Source organism: Elephantulus edwardii, unplaced genomic scaffold (genome assembly GCF_000299155.1).
Source record: "Elephantulus edwardii isolate Elephantulus edwardi_28Jun2011 unplaced genomic scaffold, EleEdw1.0 scaffold00030, whole genome shotgun sequence".
NCBI lineage: Eukaryota > Metazoa > Chordata > Mammalia > Macroscelidea > Macroscelididae > Elephantulus > Elephantulus edwardii.
Genome location: NW_006399780.1, coordinates 12,112,399 through 12,122,661, shown reverse-complemented (window position 1 = coordinate 12,122,661; position 10,263 = coordinate 12,112,399). Strand labels below are relative to the sequence as shown.

The 10,263-nt window shown below is 42.4% G+C and overlaps 1 protein-coding gene across 2 annotated transcripts in view; it reads right to left on the bottom strand.

Moving 5' to 3' along the window:
* Positions 1 to 208: 208 nt before the first annotated feature.
* UXS1 (UDP-glucuronate decarboxylase 1) overlaps positions 209 to 10,263 on the bottom strand; it is a 133,829-nt gene continuing 123,774 nt past the window's right edge. For both annotated transcript variants that reach the window (XM_006883834.1, XM_006883835.1), the window contains exons 12-15: positions 7,032 to 7,092; positions 3,247 to 3,304; positions 1,538 to 1,641; positions 209 to 340 (exon numbers count right to left, since the gene is read on the bottom strand). In XM_006883834.1, the coding sequence (XP_006883896.1) occupies positions 209 to 340; positions 1,538 to 1,641; positions 3,247 to 3,304; positions 7,032 to 7,092 (355 nt within the window). The remainder of the gene's footprint in view (positions 341 to 1,537; positions 1,642 to 3,246; positions 3,305 to 7,031; positions 7,093 to 10,263) is intronic.

Genomic DNA, 10,263 nt, shown 5'->3' with positions numbered 1-10,263 from the left:
TCTTCTTTTTTTGGAGGGGAGTTTTTAGGCACATCCATTTCTTTAAAGCAAGCTTCAGAATGCAATTCCAGTTTGTTCTTCATGACACCTGTTTTAAGTCTTTCTTCAATAATAAAAATAATAATAATAATAATAATAATGAAAACAAACAAAAATACATCCCATGAAGTGTAGAACCAGGAGCTTCCTGTCCCAGGAAGTGAGGTTTTCAGTTATGACGTGTCCGTCCTTTTTTAATTCTTGCGGGTTTGGGTTTGGGGATATATTGATTGTTGGCCTGGTACTCAAGTTCTTTACGAAAGTAGTGAATTGCTTTATTTAAACCTTCTTCCAGTGGGACCTGTATAATGAAAATGAGAGTGAGAGACAAGGTCACAAGAACAGAAAGTCTGTCTTTAAAAAACCCCCACTACCAAGCAAGTAAGCAGTTGTTTGTCCTTGGCATTTCATTTCAGAAGGAAGCTGCTATGTTCTGAATCGCATCTTTCAAAACTATGTGCTGCAAATTCTAACTCTTCTGTGGATGGAATCCCACTTGGGACAGAGATTTCCTTGTTATGTTAATGAGGCCCACCAGTGCTGAGCGTGTCCTAAACCAATTCCTTCTGAGACAGAAACAAATTTGACAGGAGGCAAGGATGGTGAGAATTCATCTCACATACTTTGGACATGTTACGAAGGGGGCCAGTCTCTGGAGAAAGACAGTATGCTTAGTAAAACATGAGAATGAGCTGACACAGTGACTGTAACAACTGGCCAAAGCACGGCAGGGCTTGTGAGCATGGCACAGGATGTCTGTTGTGGTACACAGGGTCATGACGACTTGGATCTGACTCCAGTACCAACCAACACAAGGCACAGAAGAAAACAGACACACAAGGTCTTATGTGAATAACTGTGAACACCCTGAGGTGATGCAGGAAGGGTCAGGAGGAGGGGAAGGAGCAGAGGAGGCAAGGAAGAGGCAAGTCGGAGGGTGGGCCTAACATCGCCTGAGGGGCAGGAAGAAGCAGTCACACCTTTCAGTATCTTGTTAGGCCAGGAGCTGGGGTGTGATTTATTTAAAGAGCAACATGAAGGATGGTCCATTTTTCTCCCAGCCCTTGAGTTTCCCTTACAATCAACAGTGTTCCACCCAGGTGACTCACTGATGCAAGAAATGAGTCTTAGCAAGTTCCGTGAACAGGGAGCCCTGATCCACACCATGGCTCCTCTGAGTTCAGCAGGGTGGTCTGGAGACAGTCAGGGCCAACAAAGAACAGAGGCTCTGCATGCACCCTGCCCTCGACACTGCTGCCTCCAGTTCAGCCACCTGTGTGTGATTTCATTAACATAGAACCCATAATGGGTGAAAGCCAGTTTTCCCCAGTATATAAAAGACAAATGATACACAAAGAACCACTTAATGGCATTGTTGAAACTCTCACCTCAAATGTCTAAGTCCAACTCACACCACTGCCAACTGCTCCCACCAAAGACACAGAGTAAAGGGGCCGCGGCGATTTCCCACGGGTGGCTGTGACCCCACCTCACTCACCACAGGCTCCCATCCCAGCATTAGCTTTGCTTTCTTGATGTCAGGTTTTCTCTTTTGTGGGTCATCTTGAGCTTCAGAGAGAAACTGGATCTCACTTCCACTACCTGAATTGACACATAACAAACCATTTAGGACACAGAATTTTCCCATTCCTGGGTAAAATGAAAAATCTCATGAAGTCACTCAGCCCTCTCCCTGGAAGGGACCTCTCCCTGGAAGTCCAGGGACACATCTGTAAGGAACGCAGTCAAGGCTCACTGGCGTGCATGTGACCCAATTTTTATCTTGCCCCAACAGAGTTTGGTAAGGGGTATAAATCTTCTGCCTCTAAAGGCTGGGAGTTTATCTTTCAGTGAAATGAGAGGAACCGCCCAACCCCACTGTCTCAGAGGGAAGAACATTTACACTTAGCTAACAAGTGTCCGAAGGGAGCTATGCAGCTAACCCAAAGGCTGTGTCTCTCTGGCAGTTCAAATCTTCCAGCAGCTCCCAGGGAGTAAAAATGAGCGGCTCTCCCATGTGATTACAGCCTCAGGAGGCAGCAGAAGACCCAGTGGAGGGTGGGCAATGAGTCAGTTTTGACACAACAGCAATGAGAACAGACAGAAAAGTGTCCACTGGATACAAGTCCAAAGTAAACAGAAAATGGCTAAATGTGGTAAGACAGCTGCTATACCTGAACAGTCACTACCAACCACACCTCCTGGTGTTCTTGCTCTTGGGGAGTCTCACCCCCTGGAATCTAGGCTCACTTCTAACTTGTTTAACCAACAGAATGCAGGGACAATGACCTGCACCAGTCCTGATCGACACTTGGAAATGACCTGCACCAGTCCTGATCGACACTTGGAAAGACATGACCACTTGCTCTTACAGGGCAACATATCAGCTGTCCAGCCTCCCTGATGGAGAGACCAGATGGACAGTGAGAGAGAGGGAAGCCTGCCCTAGCATTCCTGCTGCGCCCAGACCCCAGCTGGCCTGCTGGCTGGATAAATCCACACCAGTGACCACCAGCACAACCTGGAGAAGAAACTTCCAGCAGACGTGCCAGCCCTGATCCGAGTCTCTAGCAAATCAAAGGATATTGTCTTAAGACCCTGTGGTCTGGAGACCTTGCTGTGTAGCAACATGGTGGTTATTGTGTTTCTCTTACGTTTTAAACTGACATCCTCAAATGCACACAGGCCACCTGAAGATGTGGGCAGAATGCAGATTTTGATTTCCCAGGCCTGGGGAGAGGCCTGAGAGCCCTTCTCACCTGCTCCCAGGTGATGCTAACGCTAGTATGTGAGCCTCACGCTGAGGAGAGAGGTGAGGCCACTCCCTCTTGCTCTCTGACTTCCAAGGTGTCACACCTCGGTGTCACACCCCAAGCCAACAAGCCCGTGTCTAGAAACCAAATCCCTTTCACCCTTGCAGAATGAGCTGACAGAATCATATCTCAAACTCCAGCAACATGTCTACTCTTGCCACTCTGCCCAGGTCTGCAATTATCCTGGAGAACAAAACCACCTTTCCCCATCACCATTATCTCTCCATTACTTAATTAAAGAATCAGGAAACAATTATGCGCTCTTGATAAAAAGTCCTGCTTTTATCCAATTCAATTAGCTCGTATTAATTACACATTTTCTAGTCAAGGTGTTAACGGCTGATAGGGTAAGTGCGTGCTGGATTCCATTCACAAAATGATGTCCTCTACTTACCAACAAGGTTTTTAATTAACTCAGCAAATTCTAGGATCGTGTGCTCTTCTGGGTTGCCCTGAGAAGAAAGGTTTCTGGTTATAAGTGTAATTGAAATAACAGTAGCGACATTTTATGTTTTCAAAGGTGTTTGACCCTGACATCATAAAAAGTCAGATTCTCTTGTCTACCTGTTATTCTGAGTATGAAGTTTCTTTGTGTTCTTAATCTTCAAGATGAAGTTGACTCAACCTGGCAATTACTATACTGTACCTACCTTAATATTTGTTCGTTAGACTAACTGTCCTTTTGAGAGAACAGACTTCTCTTAAGTGTAAGTATATTGACACTATATATTCACTGGTTTAATGATCAGGACCATTTCCATACTTAACGTAGCTGGAACTTTAGCTGGCACGTTGTATCCAAGTTTGAGTATGCAAAATTAGCTCTTTTAAGAAATGCATTTCCGTCTTGGAGCACTGTGTTACCCATTTTAGTTAATGCAAACTTGCAAAAACCTTGCACCTCAAAATCTTAAAAGAAATGCAATGCATTCAAAATGCGGGATAGCCAGAGAGAAGTACCCGATGCCTTTTATAAAGTGAGCTTCCTTTTTCTGTTGCACCTACCGTCTCGTTGTCTTCCTGTGGTTTGCTTGTTACTTTGATGCTGGAAGTTACACTACCAAGCATTTCAAATGCCAGGAGGGTCACCCATGGTGTACAAGTTTCAGTAGCACTTACATACTAAGAAAGGAGGAAAGAACTGGCAAATCTAATTTTAAAAATAAGCCAAGAGAAACTCTCTGGATCACAGGGTATTGTTTCAAATTTCAGCTCATTTACTTTGTACACATAGACTGGAGACTGCAATTAAGTGCAATCTGCAGAAGAGTGTCATACAGAGGAGAGTCGGCAGAACCCTCCTAAGATGGACAAAGGCAATGACTGCAATCATGGACTCAATTACATCAATGACCAAGATCATGGGGCAAGGCCAGGTATCCCTGTGCTATTGCACATGAGGTCTCATGAATGGGCTGACTCTGAAGTAACTAGTAGTAACTCTTATAAGAGCTGGAGGAAGTTTTAAAGGAAAACATTTTCTCCTTTTCTTTCTTCTGTTACATATTCTTTATCCTCTTCTCAATCTTGTTTCTCTTATTTGTACCCTTAACTCATCAGAAGGGAGCTCTGGTGACCTAGTGAGAAAGAGTTTCACTGCCAACTCAACAAACAGCAAGTGATTCAAACCAATCAGCTACTCCACAAGGGAAAGTTGGGCAATCTAATCTGATAGAGGGATGGTTATGTGTCAGTTCTCACTCGATGGCAAGGAATTGAGTTTCTGGCCCTTCCGAACGTCTAGTTTGTCAATTACTTTTCATTTTAATGATATCATGTTGGAATAGAATATTTTTATATTTACATTTATTATTATATTCAAACATTTCTTTCTTTTATATCATAATATGCTGTGCATCTCTAAGTATTCAACTACTTTATTCCTAATTTCATAGTTTAGTCTTAGTTTACCTGAAGGTGATGGTAAAAGAGGCAGGAAGGGGCCTAATCACATGGGTCTATTTATGAATTCAGAGGATAGGAATTTGGGGAAGACTGGGTCTGTCCCCATCCAACCTGCTGGCAGACACAAGCTGCACACCTCAAGAGAGATAGGTTTATAAAAGATGGGAGATTCCAAATATCCCTGAGCTATAAGACCCTTCAAAACGAGAAATGAAGAAATGTGTCTAAAGAAAACAGTAAGCTTGCTTAGGGAGGTCACTGTAAACGTACACATTTTTAAGACCATGGAGCAAAGATGGCTTGGGTCTTTAAAAAGCATCAGGTAGGCAAATGCTCAAAATGCACTGAGCCTCATAATACAGGTTTTGTTTGGTTCTCATATGTACATTTAAAAAACAAATTTCATTCAAAAGTCCATCAAAGCAAAACTGGGCTGACGTGTAGCATGAACCTGTGTATGCTCCCTAGGAAATATCTGATTGTTCCAGGATCCCTGTCTGTCTGCTTGGTAAGGATTTCCTGCCTTTTTTGGCGATAAATTATATCAAATGTGCTGCAGACTAATGAAGCTAAGTAAAGATTTTTAACTGAAGTGATTTGAAAACAGTGAGTAATATCTTACTTTCCCTTGAACCTATGTACCTCAAAACAGCAGAAGCAGCCGAGGTGGGTAAAGAGATGCTACTGAAATGAACTGCAAGGATTAGCCATCAAGTGGCGTAAGGTGGGGTATTTCTATAGAGACAATGGGTTCTTGTGTTGATTTGCCATTGAGAGAAGTAGAACAGTACAGTGAACCATATCTTTTGGAATCTTCAAATTTCAAGATACAGAATGCAATCACTCAGAAGACAGTGGCCAACAGGGAAAGGAAACCAAGATAACATCATCCCTGGCAGAAGCTAAAAAGACAATCCCTGGAGCTATTGCTTCAAAATCTTGGAACGCTACTGCACCATGACATCACAGAAGTGTCAGAGAAGCTCCCATTGTTTTCTCTCCTCGCTGAACAAATGAGACCAATGAGGCGGGTGTGCAGAGAGGAAGACCTTCAGTAAGGAGAGAGAGAGAGAGAGAGTGAGCGAATGAGAGCGCGTGCACAGAGAGCGTGAATGCACGCGAGAGCGAGCGAGAGAGCGAGTGAGTGCTTTCTACTCTGTGAGGTTCCCTGGTGACAGTGGTGGAGAGAGAATGGAGACTGTGGCATTGCAGGGAAGAGATTATGCACACCCATGAAGAAACTATGGCAAGGTGTTAATCTGGTTTGGGACTGCTGGATTAAACTTGGACTTGCATTGTCTGATATGCTTTGCCTCCCCCAACCTACTTCCCTAATAAAAGCCCACAACTATGGATAGAAAGAGGTGCATGAGCATGTATGGTGGTGTGTCTGACCAAGCAGCTGTGTGCTACTCTGTATACTATTGATGGGGATAGTTCCCCTTTATGAAGCGGGAAGAAGTCAGACTTGGCCTCCCCCATGTTTTATTGAGTCCATTTACACTGACCAAAGATGGAATCAAGAGTTTTGAGGAAAAGCAAGTACACCAGCACTAGAAGTGCTCAAAGCTGTGGTAGTCTTGTGATAAGAAATCACACTGTAAGCAAAAAGCACAGGGTTCGAGTCCACCAGCTGCTCTGAGGGAAAAAGATGGGCAATCTCTTCTTGTGTGATGCACAGCCTCTAAAAATCTGCTGAAGATCAGCTATTCGTCATTTCTAACTTGACAGCACAACACACACACACACACACACACACACACACTCTAAATCTTGTAAAACTTCTTGCACATTAACTAATGCAGTGTCAGAGATGAATACTCAAACAAATGTTTATCTCTAATAAGCTCTATGGCCATTTAGACATGGCCCTTTGAAGGGGAAGGAATTAGCTTAGTGTTTACGAGGCTTCCCATCAATATCATATAGGTATTTATTTGTACACTGGAGCTCTGGAAGCATAGCCTGTAGGACGTTGCACTGCTAACCCAAGGTCGTACCTCACTGGCCACTTGAATCCACTAGTGGCTCCCTGGGAGAAAGATGGACCATCTCCTACCATGTGATTTGCAGCCTCTGAAAACCTGCTGCAGGGGTGCTATGGGTTTATTCTAACTTGAAAGCTTTGAGAGGTTTTTTGAGAGTACTCAGCAACCAACACACACATGGTATAGTGCTGACGGGAACCAAGAAAAGCCTGGTGCTTGCAAGGTTTCCTACAAGGATCACATGTTCACGAGTTGTGGAGAGAGGGTAAGGAGATAAAGTACTCACCAGGTTGACAGGGCTGCTGACGTTGCTGTTCATCAGAGCTACAAGCCCATTCACAAGGTCACTGGAAAAGAAGGAAAGGACAGCTTAAGGCTATCTCCTTAACACACATCTGTGCTGAGCACCAAGCACTAGCCAAGAGAGGAGTTATCCACTCTCCCAGAAGACAAAAACCCAAATTCAAACCAGAAGGCCAACATACAGTCCTACTAGTTAAGATGGTGTGGTCAAGGCTAGAGAGTCTTTATGGATGAGATGACACGATACCTGGGACTGTTTTCAAAGGTGAGGGTGTATGTAGATGGAACAAGACTGAAGATGTGTGATGGGGGTTGATTTCTAACTTTTGTATCATTTGGAAACATCTGAACAGTTAAGCTATAAACCCAAAATATGTACCACATAAAATGGGTGTTTATACAAGTTTCTGATGAATGTCCATGTTTACTATGAAATCAAGTACCTGGCCCACATGGAAACAAATGATTAAAAATAAGAAGAAGAAGAAAAAAAAATCCATTGAGATGGATGAACCCCAAATTAGCAAATCAAACCAAGCTGAACAGTGCTGACTTGTTGATATAAATGTGAACACTGCTCCCTATTTCCCCAATCTTGAGCTCACACCCCCACCCTCAAGACACCTCCTATGGAGCAGTCTGGGGACAGCTGGATGTTTCCAATGGATTGTAACTGACCGGGCTGTGAGGGTGAAGAGAAGTAAGCAAATTTTCGCTTACCAAGGTTTGATTCTTATTTTCAGAAGCTCTAAAGTGTGGCTCTGTTAAAGAAAAGTTACTTCGTAAAAATGACACCTCACTGCTACACACAAAGTCTATTTTCATCAGCTATAGTTCTTAAAAGGCTTTTAGATTTCCGTGCTGGGGATCCAAATGAAATCTATTTGAAAACGTCTCCCTCCTCCTCCAGCCATGGTTACCAGAGAGGAGTATGTTATTAAAATTTTTCAAAAAACACAACTTGAGATGGTTTTTGCTTTCCTTCTGATGAAAAAAAAAAAGAGAGAAATAAAAGGGGATAGAGGAATAAACTTTTAGAGGAGTACTTAGTTGATAACTAACAGGTACTTGATATGAACATGCTTACAATGTTCTTGTCTCACAGATGAAGCACAGATGTAAATAACGACTGGCCTCTGATGATGTCTCTCTCCTTCTAGAAATTGGCAAAAAGTCACTTCATCACTATGGCAGTGCTAATTATGTCACAATACATTCTTTCATGGCATGTGTCTGTCCATTACTTATATATGACATTAAAAGCTGACATTCAGTAGCACTCAACATTTTAAAATATTGCAACGAGGGGGAGCTAGCATTAACTTGCAAGACAATAGATTCTTCTGCAGTCATTTCCACTGGGGGAGAAGAGAGCGGGCAGGCCAGCGGCTTTCATACGATAAACTGGCAACTTTTAAGGTCAAAACTGGCTATCGCTCCCGCTCATTAAATCTGAAGCTCTTGAAAAGTGTCATTTTGACAAAGTGACTTTTTAAATACTAATATTTAAAATAGTATGCCTTTCTTATGTAAATGAGGACATAACTTGACCATGAGAAGATCAAACGGAGTCATGCCGAAATGTCAATGCATATGATCACCAAGACCCCAGAAACCCAGAAATGCCCTATTGAGGCAAGCATGGATTTTGAAAGCTGCTGATTTTGCAGTCAGTAATTATAAATTCAGATATACTAGTGGAAATATTTTTGAAGCATTTTTAATATGAAGTTAATGATTCTTGGTTTCTAAAAAAACCAGTTATTTAAACAGCAAAACTTCGGGAAGTCATTATTATCAGTTAACTCTTGACTAACTAAAGCCATATGCTAGGGAAATCCATGATCCGAGTTTGATAAAATGTGGATGCCTCATTTCTGACCCTCGTAAAGTGAAGCCTGAGAATATAATTACCATGAAGTAGTAAATAATTTAGCAGTATTTATGAGGGCGGGGATTAAAGAGGGAGTTTTTCTGAAACGCTGATTAACATTTCAAGTATAACTTCACAAAGTCTCTTTCCATGTGGTTCATTTTTGTGTGTATGACGGTGGTTGCCTGTGAACTGTGCCCATTAAAGCAAGTCTGGTCCTATGGGCATGTTCTGTCCTGAGCTGGAACAGTTCTTGGCAAATGTACCACCGAAATTTGAAAAGATGTAAACACACACACACACACAAGCACCTGAAGCTATTAAGAAATACATTTGACGTCTTTGAAATAAAAAAGAATTAGCTCAAACAAGCTTCCTTTTTTATGGCACAAATTTTCATTAGTGTGTTACTGGGATGAAAAGGAAAAAAAAATTGGGAGGAGAAACTGAAAAAGTTAGGTTCAAGGCAACCCCATGTGATTGTAGACAACCTCAAAAGAGAAGAGACTGTGGTGGGGGTTGGGTGGGTGTTGATCTAAGTTGGTTGACAAGATGATGCCCAATACATTGAAGTCCAGTACAGATATATGGCATAATTACAGCTTGCTCAATAATTTTTTCACAATAGCCACAAGGTACAGGTGGTAAGCACTTCAAAGTAAAAGTCTGACAGAAATAAAGTGACTCCATAGGAGGCCAGTGGTTACTCCTGTCAGGAACAAAACGGGCTATGACTTTTGGGGTTTTTGCCTTGGTATTGATGGGTGGGGAGAAAAAGCACTAACTATTAGACATGTTTTGACTCATATTTTTCTTTTGTACAAAAGGTGAAATTCAAAATATTTTCAGAAAAAATCAACAACCATTGTTTCTATTTATCTTCCTCACACTGGGAATTCCATTTCTCAAAGGGGTTTATACTCAAAACCCTAACAGTCACATGACAGCATGTCTGGTGGGTCTGGCTGAGGGGGCAAAGGAGGGGAAGACTTCTCTGATCCATATTCCTTACTGACCACCTTGTCCCTACATGGATCCTGGGAATTACTGAGACCCTAGGAACAGCACTTTCCAGATGAGTGCAATCCAGGGTCTCTGCATTAGGTACTAAGTTACAGACTTTGTAACCACAGAGAACAATACTAGGAAGTACTACAGTACAAGCAATTATTCACATTCCAAAAGGCTGCTCGGAATGACAAAGCAAAATACTACAATGAAATGTGCAAGGAGCTAGAGTCGGAAAATCAAAAGGGCCGAACTCGCTCAGCATTTCTTAAGCTCAGGGAACTGAAGAACAAATTCAAACCTCGAGTTGCTATAATCAAGGATGCTTTGGGCA